Source organism: Mesoplodon mirus (genome assembly GCF_964341445.2).
Source record: "Mesoplodon mirus genome assembly, chromosome: 8".
NCBI classification, from domain to species: domain Eukaryota; kingdom Metazoa; phylum Chordata; class Mammalia; order Artiodactyla; family Ziphiidae; genus Mesoplodon; species Mesoplodon mirus.
The window spans coordinates 48,836,916-48,855,946 of NC_138984.1; the positions used below are offsets into that span (position 1 = coordinate 48,836,916).

General features: G+C 35.9%; 1 protein-coding gene across 1 annotated transcript in view; it reads right to left on the minus strand.

Moving 5' to 3' along the window:
- The window catches only part of FSIP2 (fibrous sheath interacting protein 2), a gene marked incomplete at both ends in the record, with an annotated part of 114,188 nt that overhangs the window by 46,897 nt on the left and 48,260 nt on the right, over positions 1–19,031 (minus strand). The window contains one exon of the mRNA XM_082630421.1: positions 14,251–14,308. Within this exon, the coding sequence (XP_082486547.1) occupies positions 14,251–14,308 (58 nt within the window). The remainder of the gene's footprint in view (positions 1–14,250; positions 14,309–19,031) is intronic.

The following is a 19,031-nucleotide window of genomic DNA, read 5'->3' on the forward strand; positions in this document are numbered from 1 at the left end:
TCAGAGGGACATGACCCAGTTCCACCCAAAGTGGGCAGGTACCAGTCCCTCCTGCCAAGAAGCCTGCATGAGCCCCTGAACTGACCTCGCCCACCAGGGGGCAGACACCAGAAGCAAGAACTACAATCCTGCAGCATGCAGAATGGAGACTACAAACACAGAAAGTCAGGCCATAAAGGAGTGGTATGATATATGTAAAGTGAAGAAAGGGAAAAATGTACAACCAAGAATACTCAAACCAGCAAGGCTTTCATTCAGATTTGACAGAGAAATCAAAAGCTTTACAGACAAGCAAAAGTTAAGAGAATTCAGCACCACCAAAACAGCTTTATGACAAATGCTAAAGGAGCTTCTCTAGGAGGAAAAGAAAAGGCCACAACTAAAAACAAGAAAAGTACAAATGGAAAAGTTCACCAGTAAAGGCAAACATACAATAAAAGTAGGAAATCATCCACACACAAATATGATATCAAAACCATCAATCGTGAGGAGAGTATAAATGCATGATATATTGGAAATGCATTTGAAATTGAGACCAGCAACTTAAAACAACCTTGCATATGTATAGACTTCTTTATCAAAACCTCATGGTAACTGTATCTACAATAGATAGACAAAAAAGAAAAAGGAATCCAACACTAAAGATAGTCATCAAATCACAAGAGAAGAGAAGAGGAAGGGAAGAAAAAAAACCTACATAAACAAACCCCCCAAAATTAAGAAAATAGCAAGTAGAGGCAAGACAGGACTCGTGCCCCTGAGAGACTGGGGTATGGGGGCAGTTCCCATGTTCAGAGGGGCCCACACATGAAAAGGGGATCAGCAGGGATGGGGAGAGAGTTTGCGGGGATCAGAAAGGAACACGGCCAGCGTTTTCCCCATTGGCTCAGTGCCCTGGGGTCCCAAGCCTAAACCTTCGCCCCCTGGCTGCGCTGAGTCTAGGCCCTGTCCCCCAATCCCCCAAGGCCTTTTCCGGCATGCCAGTCCTGAGCCTATGCCCTGTCCCCCTCGCCTAATCCCTGAGCCCCCACCGAGGTCTTTTCTGGCCCTTTTTTATTTTTGGTTGCTGTTGTGGTTTGGTTTTGCCTTGTTGTTGTTTCATTTATATTTTTAATTTTTCTAATGTATTTTTTATTCTAATTTTATTTTTTATTCTTTGTTGTTCTTTGTTTGTTGCCATTTTTTTTTTTTTTTTTGGGCTGTGCCACGCAGCTCACAGGATCTTGGTTTCCCAGGCCAGGGGTCAGACCTTAGCTCCTGTGGTGGGAGCACTGAGTCCAAAACACTGGACTAACAGAGAACCTCAGACCCCAAGGAATATTAATTGCTGTGAGCTCTCCGGGAGGTCCTCATCTTGGCACCAAGACCCAGCTCTACCCAACTGCCTGCAAACTCCAGTGCTGGACGCCTCAGGCCAAACAACCAGTAAGAGAAGAACATAGCCCCACCCATCAAAAAAAAAGAGATGACAAAAAAATATGTTACTGATGAAGGAGCAAGGTAAAAAACTATAAGACCAAATAAATGAAGAGGAAATAGGCAAGCTACCTGAAAAATATTTCAGAGTAATGACAGTAAAGATGATCCAAAATCTCAGAAATAGAATGGAGGTACGGATTGAGAAAATACAAAAAATGTTTAACAAGGACATAGAAGAACTAAAGAACAAACAAACAGTGATGAACAACATAATAACTGAAGTGAAAAGTACACTAGAAGAAATCAATAACAGAAGAACAAATAAGTGAGCTAGAAGATAGAATGGTGGAAATCACTGCTGAGGAGCAGAATAAAGAAAAAAGAATAAGAAGAAATGAGGACAGTCTCAGAAACCTCTAGGACAACATTTAATGCACCAACATTTGAATTATAGGGGTTCCAGAAGAAGAAGAAAAAGAGAAAGGGCCTGAGAAAATATTTGAAGAGATTATGGTCAAAAACTTCCCTAACATGGGAAATAGGCACCCAAGTCCAGGAAGCACAGAGAGTCCCATACAGAATAAACACAAGGGGATACACACCAAGATATATTAATCAAACTAACAAAAATTAAATTCAAAGAAAAAACAAAAGCAGCAAGGGAAAAGCAACAAATAACATACAAGGGAATCCCCATAAAGTTATCAGCTGATTTTTCAGCAGAAACTCTGCCAGCCAGAAGGGAGTGGCAGGAAATACTTAAAGTGATGAAAGGGAAAAACATACAACCAAGATTACTCTACCCAAGAAGGATTTCATTCAGATTCAACAGAGAAATCAAAAACTTTACAGACAAGCAAAAGACAAGAAAATTCAGCACCACCAAAACAGCTTTACAACAAATGCTAAAGGAACTTCTCTAGGCGGGAAACACAACAGAAGAAAAAGACCTACAGAAACAAACCCAAAACAATAAAGAAAATGGTAATAGGAACCTACGTGTTGATAATTACCTTGAATTACCTTGAATGTAAATGGGTTAAATGCTCCAACCAAAAGATATAGCCTGGCTGAAATAATAAAAAAAAAAACAAGACCAATATCTATGCTGTCTACAAGAGACCCACTTCAGACCTAGGGACACATACAGACTGAAAGTGACGGGATGGAAAAAGACATTCCATGCAATTGGAAATCAAAGAAAGCTGGAGGAGCAATACTCATATATCAGAAAAAATAGACTTTAAAATAAAGACTGTTACAAGAGATAAGGAAGGACACTACATAATGATCAAGGGGTTCAATCCAAGAAGAAGATGTAACAATCAAATATTTATGCATCCAACATAGGAGCACCTCAATACACAAGGCAAATGCTAAGAGCTGTAATAGGGGAAACTGACAGTAACACAATAATAGTGGGGGACTTTGGTTTCCCACTGAAACCAATGGGCAGATCAGCCAGACAGAAAATAGGGGTAGGGGGGTGAGAAAAAGATTGTCCTCTTCATAAACAGTACACATTTCAAGTTCTTAACTGAGTGAACTACAGCCCAAATGCCACATCAAGCACAAGATGACATTCACCAGCTATGAGGATATTTCATCATTCATTCACTCATTCCACAAACAGTTACTGAGTGCCCAGAGTGAGCATTCAAGCCCTGTCCTTAAGGATGAAGACAGACCAGTGAACAACACAGACAAAAATGCCTGCCTTCACCAAGCTTTCATGAGGCAAAGCCTAGCATGTAGCACAAATTAAAGATGGATGTGTACTTTGTCTATGAGAGAGCTGGAGTTCCCACAGTCACACTGGCATCCAAATGAGACATCCTAAAAAGGCTACAGCCCTGTGTTACTGCAGACTGTGAAACACATGCTTGGTTTTTGTCACAGAACTATCTAGAGCATAGGGGCAGCTAGGAAGGGAGGTGCAAACACTGATCCTAACTGCTGTAAAACAGGGCTGAAGAGTAGGTCCCACCTTTGGAAGCTCACAACGGATGGAGGGTGGGCCAACCCTCCCGCTGCAGAAGTAGCCAACAAGCACCTCCTTCAGTTTGAGGAAATGGTCCTCTCCTGCTATAAAAATGGCTTTAAGAAGCAGCTGGGTGTGTGTGTGGGGGAAGCTACAGCAGCCACAGAAGCTGTTAGATAAGGTAAAAAAAAAAATATATATATATATATATATATATATACATATATATATATATATATTTAAATATGGTTTTTTAAGACCCTTGCATGCATTTATTCAACTAATATTTATTAAATCCTCACTACATATACAGAAAGCACCGTGGTAGGAACTAGGGAAAGAGAGAGAGGAGTGGGTGGAGACATGGTTCCTGCCCTCATGTCTCTTTACCTTCTAGAAAGAGAGTCAGACATTGAACAACTAATCAATTAATTAAAAGTAGAACATCTACTAGGAAGAACGATTGGAGTCTATAAGAACTTTAAAAGGGCAAATTAACCTAGTGCCAAAGATAACAGAAACCCTTTACACAATCCCACTCACTTTCTCACTCTCTCCTCTCCCTCTTCTCCATTCTGTCCCCTCCCCCATCCCTCCTCTCTCAGACACACATGCACACACACACACACACACACAGGCACACATAGCTATGATGCAATCAGGCACCTCTTTGTCTTCCTTTCAAAGAGATAACTTTTGAGCTATAAATACTAAAGATACTATTCATTCTGGCTTTTAGGCCAACAGGCTGCAACCTGGCAAAACCATGCCAAAATTCCTAATCTGAGTTAAGATGCAGTCAGGTCTAGATGAAAAAAGGAATGTTTCAACTGATTACATCTTCAAATGTTTCCTAGATATTTGAGTTTATGGTTGTGCTTGTCCTTCTTGATACTTAATTAGAATGTACAGGCCTCAGATATGAGCTTGCAGGAGATGGACAGTGTTCAAAATGAAAATGACAGCTTTCCATTGGCTTGTGTGCTGTTCTATATAGCATCTCAGTGTCAGGTGTTGAAGTGAAGCTAAACTACTAAAAACAGAAGATGTAAAGGCTAAAGTTGAAAAATTAAAACTTAGAGTCTACATATACTGAACTTTGGTTATTCAACTGTAAAGTCAAATTGGAAAAAAAAGCATAAGAAAAACAAGCAAGGAATATAATTTTGGACAAAGCACTGAGCTGAGCAGATTTAAAAATTTTTCAATTAAGTTATATAACTACAAAATATTTGTGGTAGATAAAAATTAGAAAATACAGGCATATAGACAGAGATAAAAATACAGCCATATTTAATAACCAAAGCACTTTCCATAAAATGACTATATCAAAGTATTTAACAAATTCTTTATTATTGGGCATTTATGCTTTTGCCTAATCTTTATTAACACAAATGTTTTGATGAACACCTTTATATATGCATTTCTGCACATCTCTCATTATTTTCTTATAATAAATTCTTAGAAGTGGCATTTCTTAGCTGGGCAGTGTTCAGAAGTTTAAAATCAGAATTAAAGCAATAGCAAACTTCAGAAAAAAGAAATATGAGTAACACAATAACAGTGAGGGACTTTCACACTCCACTTTCATCAATGGACAGTTCATCCAGAGAGAAAATCAATAAGGAAACACAGGCTTTAAATGACACATTAAACCATATAGACTTAATTGATATTTATAGGACATTCCATCCAAAAGCAGCAGGATACACATTCTTCTTAAGTGCATATTGAACATTATCCAGGATAGACAATATGTGGGGCCACAAAGTGAGCCTTGCTAAATTTAAGAAAATTGAAACCATATCAAGCATCTTTTCCAACTATAACTCTATGAGATTAGAAATTGACTACAAGAAAAAGAAATTATAAAAACCACAAGCAAGTAGAGGCTAAAAAATATGTGACTAAAGGACAAAGGGATCACTGAAGAAATCAAAGAGGAAATCAAAAAATACCTAGAGACAGATATTGGGGATTGGTTCAAGATGGCAGAGTGGAAGGACATGCTCTCAACTCCCTCTTGCGAGAGCACCGGAATCACAACTAACTGCTGAACAATCATCAACAAGAAGACACTAGAACTCACTTAAAAAGATACCCCACATCCAAAGACAAAGGAGAAGCTGCAATGAGATGGTAGGAGTGGTGCAATCACAATAAAATCAAATCCCATAGCCGCTGGGTGGGTGACTCACAAACTGGAGAACACTTAAACCACAGAAGTCCACCAACTGGTGTGAAGGTTCTGAGCCCCATAGCAGGCTTCCCAACCTGGGGGTCTGGCAACAGGAGGAGGAATTCCCAGAGAATCAGACATTGAAGGCTAGTGGGATTTGATTGCAGGACTTTGACAGGACTTGGGGAAACAGAGACTCCACTCTTGGAGGGCACACACAAAGTAGTGTGTGCATCAGGACCCAGGGCAAGGAGCAGTGACCCCATAGGAGACTGAACCAGACCTACCTGCTAGTGTTGGAGAGTCTCCTGTAGAGGTGGGGGGTGGCTGTGGCTCACCACAGGGACAAGGACACTGGCAGCAGTTTTGGGAAGTACTCCTTGGTGTGAGCCCTCCCAGAGTCTGCCATGAGCCCCACCAAAGAGCCAGGTAGACTCCAGAGCTGGGTCACCTCAGGCCAAACAACCAACAGGGAGGGAAGCCAGCCCCACCCATCAGCAGACAAAAGGATTAAAGTTTTATGGAGCTCTGCCCAACAGAGCAACACCCAGCTCTACCCACCACCAGTCCCTCCCATCATGAAGCTTGCACAAACCTCTTAGATAGCCTCATCCATCAGAGGGCAGATAGCAGAAGCAAGAAGAACTACAATCCTGCAGCCTGGGGAACAAAAACCACACTCACAGAAAGATAGACAAGATAAAAAGGCAGAGGACTATGTACTAGATGAAGGAAAAAGATAAAACCCCAGAAAAACAACTAAATGAAGTGGAGATAGGCAACCTTCCAGAAAAAGAATTCAGAATGATGATAGTGAAGATGATCCAGTACCTCAGAAAAAGAATGGAGGCAAAGATGCAGAAGATGCAAGAAATGTTTAATGAAGACCTAGAAGAATGAAAGAACAAACACCTAGAAGAATTAAAGAACAAACAGAGATGAGCAATACAATAATTGAAATGAAAAATATACTAAAAGGAATCAATAGCAAAATAACTGAGGCAGAAGAACGGATAAGTGACCTGGAAGACAGAATGGTGTAATTCACTGCCACAAAACAGAATAAAGGAAAAATAATGAAAAGAAATGAAGACAGCCTAAGAGACCTCTGGGACAACATTAAATGCAACAACATTCACATTATAGGGGTCCCAGAAGGAGAAGAGAGAGAGAGAAAGGACCCGAGAAAACATTTGAAGAGATTAAAGTTGAAAATTTCCCTAACATGGGAAAGAAAATAGCCACCCAAGTCCAGGAAGTGCAGAGAGTACCAGGCATGATAAACCCAAGAAGAAACACATCAAGAAACATATTGATCAAACTGACAAAAATTAAAGACAAAAATTATTAAAAGCAACAAGGGAAAAATGACAAACAAAATACAAGGGAATTCCCATAAGGTTAACAGCTGATTTCTCAGCAGAAACTATACAAGCCAGAAGGGCAAGGCATGATATATTTAAAGTGATGAAAGGGAAGAACCTAAACCAAGATTACTCTGCCCGGCAAGGATCTCATTCAGATTCGAGAGAGAAATCAAAAGCTTTACAGACAAGCAAAAGCTAAGAAAATTCAGCAGCACCAAACCAGCTCTACAACAAATGCTGAAGCAACTTCTCTAAGTGGGAAACATAAGAGAAGAAAAGGACCTAAAAAAACAAACCCAAAACAATTAAGAAAATGGTAATAGGAACATACATATCAATAACTACCTTAAAAGTGAATGGATTAAATGCTCCAACCAAAAGACACAGGCTCACTGAATGGATACAAAAACAAGACCCATATATATGCTGTTTACAAGAGACCCACTTCAGACCTAGGGACACATAGGAACTGAAAATAAGGGGATGGAAAAAGATATTCCATGCAAATGTAAATCAAAAGAAAGCTGGAGTAGCAATACTTGTTTCAGGTAAAATAGACTTTAAAGTCTGTTACAAGAGACAAGGAAGGACACTACATAATGATCAAGGGATCAATCCAAGAAGAAGATAAAACAATTATAAATATATATGCACCCAACATAGGAGCACCTCAATACATAAGGCAAATGCTAACAGCTATAAAAGAGGAAATCGAAAGTAACACAATAATAGTGAGGGACTTTGACACCACACTTACACCAATGGACAGATCATCCAGACACAGAATTAATAAGGATACACAAGCTTTAAATAACACACTAGACCAGATAGATTGAATTGATTTTTATAGGACATTCCATCCAAAAACAGCAGATTACACTTTCTGCTCAAGTGCACATGGGACATTCTCCAGGATAGATCACATTTTGGGTCACAAATCAAGCCTCAGTAAATTTAAGAAAATTGAAACCATATCAAGCACCTTTTCCAACCACAACACTATGAGATTAGAAACTTTATGGGGAAAAAATGTAAAAAACATAAACACATGGAGGCTAAACAATACATTACTAAATAACCAAGAGATCACTGAAGAAATCAAAGAGGAAATCAAAAAATACCTAGAGAAAATGACAATGAAAACATGATCCAAAACCTATGGAATGCAGCAAAAGCAGTTCTAAGAAGGAAGTTTATAGCAATACAATCCTATCTCAAGAAACAAGAAAAGTCTCAAATAAACAATCTAACCTTACACCTACTGGAACTAGAGAAAAAAGAACAAAGAAAACCCAAAGTTCGTAGAAGGAAAAAATTCATAAAGATCAGAGCAGAAATAAATGAAATAGAAAAAAAGAAAACAGTAGCAAGATCAATAAAACTAAAAGTTGGTCCTTTGAGAAGATAAAATTGGTGAACCTTTAGCCAAACTCATCAAGTAAAAGAGGGAGAGGACTCAAATCAATAAAATTAGAAATGAAAAAGGACAAGTTAAAACAGACATTGCAGAAATACAAAGCATCATAAGAGACTACTACAAGCAACTCTATGCTGATAAAATGGACAACCTGGAAGAAATGGACAAACTCTTAGAAAGGTATAACCTTCCAAGCCTGAACCAGGAAGAAATAGAAAATATGAACAGACCAATCACAAGTCATGAAATTGAAACTGTGATTAAAAATCTTCCAACAAACAAAAGCCCAGGACCAGATGGCTTCACAGGCCAATTCTATCAAACATTTAGAGAAGCGCTAAAACCAATCCTTCTCAAACTCTTCCAGAAAACTGCAGAGGAAAGAAAATTCCCAAACTCATTCTACAAGGCCACCATCACCCTGATATGAAAAGCAGACAAAGATATCACAAAAAAAGAAAATTACAGACCAATGTCACTGATGAATGTAGATGCAAAAATATTCAACAAAATACTAGCAAACAGAATCCAACAACACATTAAAAGGATCATACACCATGATGAAGTTGGATTTATCCCAGGGATGCAAGGATTCTTCAATACATGCAAAACAATGTAATACGCCACATTAAAAATTGAAGAATAAAAACCATATGATCATCTCAATAGATGCAGAAAAAGCTTTTGAAAAATTCAACACCCATTTATGATAAAAAATCTCCATAAAGTGGGCATAGAGGGAACCTACCTCAACATAATAAAGGTCATATATGACAAACCCACAGAAAACATCATTCTCAATGGTGAAAAGCTGACAGCATTCCCTCTAAGGTCAGGAACAAGACAAGGATGTCCACTCTCGCTGCTATTATTCAACATAGTTTTGGAAGTCCTAGCCATGACAATCAGCAAAGAAAAAGAAATAAAAGGAATACAAATTTGACAAGAAGTAGTAAAACTGTCACTGTTTGCAGATGACATGATACTATACATAGATAATCCTAAAGATGCCACCAGAAAACTACTAGAGCTAATCAATGAATTTGGTAACGTTTCAGACTACAAAATAAATGCACAGAAATCTCTTGCATTCCTATACACTAACAACAAAATATTGGAAAAATAAATTAAGGAAGCAATCCCATTCACCATTGCAACAAAAATATTAAAATACCTAGGAATAAACCTACCTAAGGAGGTAAAAGACCTGTATTCAGAAAACTATAAGACACTGAGGAAAGAAATCAAAGATGACACAGATGGTGAGCGATATACCATGTTCTTGGATTAGAAGAATATTGTGAAAATGACTATACTACAAAAAGCAATCTACAGATTCAATGCAATCCCTATCAAACTACCAGTGGCATTTTTCACGGAACTAGAACAAGAAATCTTAAAATTTGTGTGGAGACACAAAGGACCCCAAATAGCCAAAGCAGTCTTGAGGGAAAAAAACGGAGCTGAAGGAATCAGACTCCCTGACTTCAGACAATACTACAAAACTACAGTAATCAAGACAGAATGGTACTGGCACAAAAATAGAAATATAGGTCAATGGAACAGGATAGAAAGCCCACATATAAACCCATGTATCTATGGTCACCTAATCTATGACAAAGGAGGCAAGGATATACATGGAAAAGAAAGTCTCTTCAATAAGTGCTGCTGGTAAAACTGGACAGCTACCTGTAAAAGAATAAAATTAGAAAACTCCCTAACAAAGTTCACAAAAATAAACTCAAAATGGAGTAAAGACCTAAATGTAACATGGGACATTATAAAACTCTTAGAGTAAAACATAGAAAGAACACTCTTTGATAAATCACAGCAAGATCTTTTTTGACTCACCTCCTAGAGTAATGGAAATAAAAACAAACAAATGGGAGCTAATGCATCTTAAAAGCTTTTGCAAAGCAAAGGAAACTATAAACAAGACGAAAAGAGAACCCTCAGAATGGGAGAAATTATTTGCAAATGAATCAACAGACAAAGGATTAATCTCCAAAATATATGAACAGCTCATGCAGCTCAATATTAAAAAATCAAATAACCCAATGAAAAAATGGGCAGAAGATCTAAACAGACATTTCTCCAAAGAAGACATACAGATGGGCCAAGAGGCACATGAAAAGATGTTCAGCATTTTTGCTAATTATTAGAGAAATGCAAATCAAAACTACAATCCAGTATCACCAATACTGGTCAGAATGGCCATCATCAAAAAGTCTACAAACAAGGAATTCCCTGGCTTTCCAGTGGTTAGGAGTTTGCGGTTCCACTGCAGTGTGCATGGGTTCGATCCCTGGTTGGGGAACTAGAATCCCACAAGCTGCAGCGCAGCCAAAGAACAATGTCTACAAACAATAAATGCTGGAGAGGGTGTAGAAAAAAGGGAACCCTCCTACACTGTTGGTGGGAATATAAACTGGTACAACCACTATGGAGAACAATGGAGGTTCCTTAAAGAACTAAAAATACAACTACCATATGATTTAGCAATTCCACTCCTGGACATGTATCCAGAGAAAACCATACTTCAAAAAGATACATGCACCCCAATATTCATTGCAGCACTGTTTACAGTAGCCAAGACATAGAAGCAACCTAAATGTCCACTGACAGAGGAATGGATAAAGAAGATGTGGCACATATATACAATGGGATATTACTCGGCCACAAGAAAGAATGAAATAATGCCAAACATGAATCAACCTAGAGATTATCATACCAAATGAAGTAAGTCAGACAAAGACAAATATCATATGATATTACTTATATGTGGAGTCTAAAAAGTGATAAAAATGAACTTATTTACAGAACAGAAACAGACTCACAGACTTTGAAAACAAACTTCTGGTTACCAAAGGGGAAATGGGCGGGAGGGATAAATTCAGAGTTTGGGATTAACATATACAAACTACTATATATAAAATAGATAATTAACAGGACCTACTGTATAGGACAGGGAACTCTACTCAATATTCTATAATAACCTAATGGGGAAAAAAATCTGAAAAAAAATAGATATATGTATATGTATAACTGAATCACTTTGCTGTACACCTGAAACTAACACTGTAAATCCAATATACTCCAATATAAAAAATTCTTTTAAATAAACAAATAAAATTAAAAATTTCCCAAAGTCTAAAATTCAGTTATGAGAAACAGCAAGACAGAGAATTATATCCTATATCTTGGCAGAAAATGAAAACCTCCCTGGTTTTAGCTCAGGCATGGGCTTTGTAGCAACAGTCCGTACTCAGACTAGTACTTTTTGCAATATGGAACCTGGAGCCTGAAAGGTAATGTCAGTGACATGTTTTTATCTTTTGGTCTCCTTTATTTTTTCAGGATCTGTTTTTTTAGGTTAACCTAAGCACAGTTTTTTTTTTTTTTTTCTTTTTGATATTCTGCAACCTAACTCTCCCAGATTCATTTTTCTATTCTCTTCACATTATACTGTGGGCACCAAATGGAACTCAAGGAGTCCATTGTATTAACTGATATCTGTACCTGACTCCAACAGACTTTCTGTCTCAAAGGCATGCAGAAATATCCAAACAAAGAGAAAAGACCTAAGAATAAAAATAATCAAATAACTGAGAAAACTTCAAAGAAGACCACTAAAAAACAACTGTGATAACCAGATAAAGGTTGATATCAGTGAAAATGGCAGAGTAAAGAGCTCTGAAAATTTACTCCTTCTTAAAAGCAATAGGTAAGCTAACACATTTTTTTCATTATTTTATAGTAAATGGTTTTCATAGTCAATTTTTTTCAGTTTTCAGAACTCTGAAAATTAACCAAAGGCTTTCAGCATTCCACAGAGTGTTTACTCAAGAAAAATAGATGATCTAGGTAAGAACACTGAGCTTTGTGGTGTTTTAACTTGTCCTATTTCCATCCTCTTTCTCACCAACAGGGTATCTTTGAAAAAGAACAGCTCACAATCACAGTGGCATAGGTTTCTTCCTTGTGGTATCTACCCAATATCTAGCATTATGCTTTGAACATAAATAAATTCCCATTTAAAATCATTTGGATTTGGGCCTACTCACTCTAACACAAAATGAAGCCTTTGTGCAGGCCACTAATGGACTTCTAGAACTGGTTCCTAGTTTCTTGCCATCAATTTTTCTTATATATTTCTGTTGGAGTTATCCATCATGTATGCTAATTTGACCATACCATTCCCCTTCCAAAACATCAGAGTATTGCCCAATAAGTAAACTATAAATTTCTGACCACAGATTGAAAGTAGCAAGGAGACTTACTGTCTTCTTCACTCTGTTACTTCCTACATCTTCCATCCCAATAATATAAATATATTCATTATCTAAGTGTAATGCATAATTATTGAAACTGTTTATACCCACTACTGTCATACTTGCTTTGTCTTCATTCTCTTGGTCTTGAATTTCCATGTCTATTTTACAAATGTTTCTGTCTTTTGTATTAACATTAGAAAAAACAGAACTAATCAATAGACGAAAGGGAGGGAGAGATAGGGTGGATGGTAGAATACATGTAATGATTCCACAGTAAAGTCTTACGAAATCTGGAATTAAATCAGAATGAGAAGAATGCGAATGTGTATGATGGGCAGAGTCAGACCAGAAAGTATTGTTAGCTGTGTTTTGTTTGTATTCTGACAGGATGTTAGGCTGGTTGGCTGCAACTAAAAGTATTTTTCCCTGTCAATTTGGGAGGGCGTGGTGAAGAATCTCCAGGTAATACACAGAGTTACTCATCTTACCGAACTAAGAATTTTAATGAAAAAGTATCCAAAGTATTTGCTATGGAAGATCTCAGTGACTCTGTAGTTCTATAATGTTGGGTGGAGAAAAATAAAGAGGCAGCACTCAAGACTTTATCATGATCTTCCTGTAACCACTTCTATAAAGAGGCAGGTATTTATATTTAATAAACATTTATCAAATACCTAAAATAAAAATGGCCATTTTGTACAAATGATCACCATTCTTCCACCTTGTTCTATTTCTTTAAACCGGACTAGTCCAGTTTCCTTCTTTCTGCATCTATGATAGTGCTGTGTATCCTATGAACTCTCAGTAAGTCAGTTAAACTGATGTTCATCAGTCCTAAAGTCAAGATCCTTCCTCCAAGAAAGCTTGGTTTGAATATGTCAACAGCATTTACCATCATGTACCACTTAACTCTATCCAATCATTTTCATAGGAATTTGGGGTTTGTAAAGTCTTTCCTGGACCTCAGTTATTGATGTTTTTAAAAAAGGCAACGGTGTTGGGTCTAAAATGATAGTCTCTAAAGTTGAGAAAGCCATGTATAGACACCAACAGAAATAGGCTGCCACCAGTTTGAGGAATAAAAATCCCTCAGGCTCCCCAAATTTCTTCTCCAGAGACTTGCAAGTTCCATCATTAGAGATTATTATTTTGGATTATATGGCAAATACACTTTAGGTTAGGAATGACTAATTAAAAATTTAAAAAGTAAAACTAAACTAATCTGTCCTTAGGAAGCCAGTAATCTCAAAAGGTTTAAGGAAAGGTAAATGTTTCAAAGGGGAGAAAGGCAAAGAGACAAGTCCAGATCCTGGAAATCTACCTGAAGAGGAGAAGACATGGTTGGATATACTTGAAAGTGGCATGAAGACTGAATATAGGGTAAGTGTAGAACCACAGTGGGGTAAGGAAATAAGGGAAAGGAAGAACATTAACTTTGTCTACTTTACAATTTAAGCTTAGTGAGGAGAATTTGCAAAAGACAAACGTTTCACTAAGTCTAAGTAGAAGCACAAAAATGGAGGGTCCCATGTAAGTATTTGCTTTTTAATATGACCCACGTACTTATTAGAATATTAATTTATCATTATACATTAATTTTCTTAGATACTTACGTATTTGAGAAAACACAAGAAGGGAAAATACCCTGGACTGTGGCAGGAGCCCGAGGTCCTATTTACCAGAAAAGGAAAATAATTAGTTTGCATCCTTCCCCAACAACTTGTAAAATGATAATATCCTCTAATAGTTCTTTATTCTCTGTTGTCACAGTCTTGTTTAAAAGCCTCCAGAGACTCTTGACAATGAAGTCTAAATTTCTTTGCAAAGCATAAAATATACCATACAATCTGATGTTCTTATCTACTTCTCTAGTGTCTTCTCTGGCTAGTCTTCCACGTGTATTCTATGGATCAGAGGCTCAAAATAACTTATTTCCTAAATGTATCATCTTTTCCATGCCTCTGGGCCCTTGTTTATGCCATTTCCTTTGGCTGGAGCACCCTATGCCCTCCTTTTTTTTTAATTTTTTTGCGGTATGCGGGCCTTTCACTGTTGTGGCCTCTCCCATTGCGGAGCACAGACTTGGGACACGCAGGCTCAGCGGCCATGGTGCACGGGCCTAGCCGCTCCGCGGCATGTGGGATCTTCCTGGAATGGGACACGAACCCGCGCCCCCTGCATCGGCAGGTGGACTCTCAACCACTGCACCACCAGGGAAGCCCCCTATGCCCTCTTTAACTTATCTTTTAGGTCTCAGTCAGCTTGTGTTAACTCTTCTAGAAAGACTTCCTTAAAACTAAGTAAATATTCTTCTCTAGTGGTCCTAAAGCATTCTACCCATTCTATTATAAAACTCATTATGCTATACTGTAATTAAAGGTTTACTCTTCTGTCTCCCTGATTATGATGTAAATTTCCCACTATATCTCCAACATTTATTTTTTGAGAATACTACGTAATTAATATGTTTCCTCAACATTTATTCATTGATTTGTTGGCCATTAATCTCTTCCCACTCAAACATCATCTCACTCACTTTGTATGTAATCTAGCTAGATTTCATTACTGGATTTTAGTAAAGATTCTGGATACAGATGACATAGAAATTTTTATGCACAACACCTCCACACTGGATTTGGTGTGTTAATTATGCAAATACACAAAGGAATAAAAATTTTAGACCAAAAGAATGTCCTGGTTACAGAAAGTAGTGTTAGTAATTAGAGCCTGTTAAGTCAAGTTAAAGTGGTAACTCTTGTTTCTCCCAATAAATGAGTAACCAATAGGTACCAGTGATGTGTAAAAAAGTCTTACTTAAATCCTATGAAACTTTTTGACTTTGTTTGTGTAGGTATGTTTTTTTGTGTGTGTTCCGATTTGGAGAAGCAGTACCTGAAATTAAGAATTCATAGACCTGAGAAGTTAAGTGTGAAGATAATATAATTGTAAAAGCAAAATAAAAAACAAACTCTTCTGTGGTTTCATTAATATGCTGGAGTAAATATTCTAAAAATATTTTCCTATAATTCTATATAAAATATTAAAACCATCCTCTTAAAAACAGCTAAGCTTTCAAGGAGGTAAGAGAAATATTTGAGAGTAAAAAATTGGGGGGAACACACATATGGAATTGTAAGCAGATGATGAAGCTGATGCCTGCCCTGTACCCATTGGCCATAACTGCAAACTTAATGGATAGCCAGGGGATTTAAAACCATATATCAGGCTCAAATCAGATGGGAAATAAAACCTTAGAGCTTGTGAAAATATATTTTATCCCACAAAACTACACCCTTGGTGAAAGAACTGTCTTAAAAAAAATCATGCCACAGAGGTAGCGGCACAAACAAATTATGCCTTGGCATCAGCTGTGGATACAGGAAGAACAGCAGAAAAGAATAATATCTCTGAAGAATTCATAACCATATATTATCACTTATGTGACTTTGAGGTTTAAATTCACTGTATGGTCCATAAAACTCCAAATGAGAAATTTAAAATGACCCTGTTTTTATAGCTCTCCCAGATGCCTAGCAGTAGCATATGAAAAAAACTTAACAGCTTTATTGAAGTATAATTGATATTTGCAAAACTGTACATATTTAACGTGTTCAGTTTGAGTTTCTACATAGTAATACATCCTATCAAAGTACGGAATTCTGTCAAACATGATGCATTTCTGTCAAAAACAAGCTAACGTATAACAACACATCTCTGCCACTCACACATAGACAAATATGAAGAAATAAACCAACATGCCAGTTATTAGGAAAAAAAATTAAAATTAGACCACAAATATTTCAGATATTGGAATTATCAAATATAGAATATAAAATATGTGCATTTTATATGTTTAAATAAATAAAGTAATTGGAAATCACAGGAATGGAACCTATCAAAAAAGTCCAACCAAATCTGAATAATAATGAGAAATTTTATATGTTATATATATATGTTTAATCAAACAAATTAAAAAGTGTATTAAACGTATATAATAGTAAAATAGATACAACTGAAGAAAGAATTGGTGAAATGGAAGACAACCTCAAAGAAATTAACCAGAATGCAATAGAGAGAAATGGAAAATGTGGTTTTTAGACGATGTGGAAGTAGACACACACACACACACGTATATAAGTGGAGTTTCAGAAGAAAAGAATAAACAAAATGAGAAGCAACATAGGAGAGAAAAACAGCTGAGACTTGGCCAGAACTGCTCATCATAGTGATACTAAAGTAAAGCAGATGAAAGATCTTAAAAGCAGCCTGTGGCATGTGTGTGGCAGGGGTGAGAAGGTGGGGAGGGGGATGTGGGAGGAAGGACCACTTACATAGGAATTAAGTAGAACAGAAAGCAGATCATTTAAGTAAAACAATATTTTTAAAATGCTAAGAAAAAAAGAACTGTCCCTGAGAACTGGTATATCCAGCCATAATTATATCCCATAACATGGATAAAATACAGTTTTATTAAATAAAATCTGAGACTTTACTCCCAAAATATATATTAATGACATTTCTAAAGAATGGATGTATTTTAGGAAAAATGAAGATGATTCTATAACGTATGAAATGAAAAAAGGAATGATGAACAATAAATGGTTAACATGTGATAAAATATAAACAAAACTTGAAAAATAGAATAGTAATTTAATAGAAAAGTAGAAACATAATTTCTATAAAATAGAAAAGTAATTTAATCTTGAATTTTTACCAGATAAACTATTAAATGTGATATGAGATAGTGAGTAGAAGTAAATTATTCTAACTTTGACTTTTACTTTAAGTATACATGTTAAAATTTAAGGGTAATTGTCAAAAGAAATATACACATAGTAAAAAATTTCCAAAATAGTAGAAGGAAAGCTGAATTTAAAAATACACTTAATATTTTAAAAGAAAGAAAGAAAGGAAAAATTATATATATATATATATATATATATATATATATATATATATATATATATATATATATATTTAAAAGGAGAACAAACTGAAAGCAAAAATAAGGCAGTAAAAATCTTCCAAATGTCTGTAATTAGCATAAATGTAAATGGTTTAAACTCAGTTAAAAATCAGAAATTCTAATACTGAATAAAATAAAGCAAAATCCAAAGTCAAGTATTTGTAAGAGCTACAATTAAACATCTAAAGGCTCTAAGATTGAAAGCTGATACAACTATAGTAACATCAGGCAAATTGAATTTAAGACAGAAAGCATGGCTCAGGACAAAGGTCACTACATAATAATAATATTAAGTTATTAACTCGGTAATAAGTTACCAAGATAACCCTAGATATGACTAATAACCTCAATCAAGAAATAAAAAAGCAAAAATGGATACAACTACACGGAGGAGTTAAAAAACTATCTTATCATTCCTGATAATTTTTTGAACAAAGAATTTAAAAAGTAAGAATACAGACTATTTTAACTACACAACTAAACATCTCATTTGAATGGAAATATTTAGAATACTGTATTTCAAAGTTGACAATATTCATTGTTTTCAAACAGGACATTAAACAACTTAATCATGTACTCTAAGCCAATAAAGCAATTCTTCAGATACTTCAAAAGGCTGGTAACATAAATGTCATGTTCTCAGTCTACAAAGCAATTAGAAATCAATAAAAAAGAAAAATCCTGGAAAATCTAATCTAGAAATATATAATACATGATGAATAAATTTGACTTAATCAAGGAATGAATGATTGTTCTGAGAATAAAAAGTGATCATCTCAACAAGAGATGCACTAAAAAGTCAACATTCACTGATATACCTTAGCAAATTAGAAATAGAAGGGCATTTTCTTAACCTGGTATCTACCAAAATATTGTGGTAAGCATCATATTTAATGGTGAATAATTTTAAAATATTTTAAATCAGAAAGAAGACAAAAAGCCCACTTTCATCATTTTATTCACCATTTCTCTGAAGGCCCTAGAAATGGGAAAAGTACAAGAAATAATTTAAAAATATTAAGATTGCAAATAAAGTAACTAATCTGTCATTATTTACTGGTAATATGTTTATATTAAAAAACAAAAGAATCAACAAATAAGGAATAAGAATTAGAGAATTTGAAAAGGTTGCTGGACACGTAATCATATAAAAATCAATCACATTTCTATACATTAGTAACAAATAGTTAGAGAATATACCATTTTTAATAGCAATAGAAATAGTTAGTACCTAGGAACAAATATAACAAAAAGATGTGTAAGATGTTTCTGGCAAAAATACTAAACTTAAAGACATGAAATTTCCATAAAATGGAGTGATAGACCATTTATGCTGTTAGGGAGAATCAGTATTGTACAGATATCTGTTCTCCCCTTATTAATTTATAGTTTCAATGCAGTTTCAGTCAACACCTCAGCTGTGTGTGT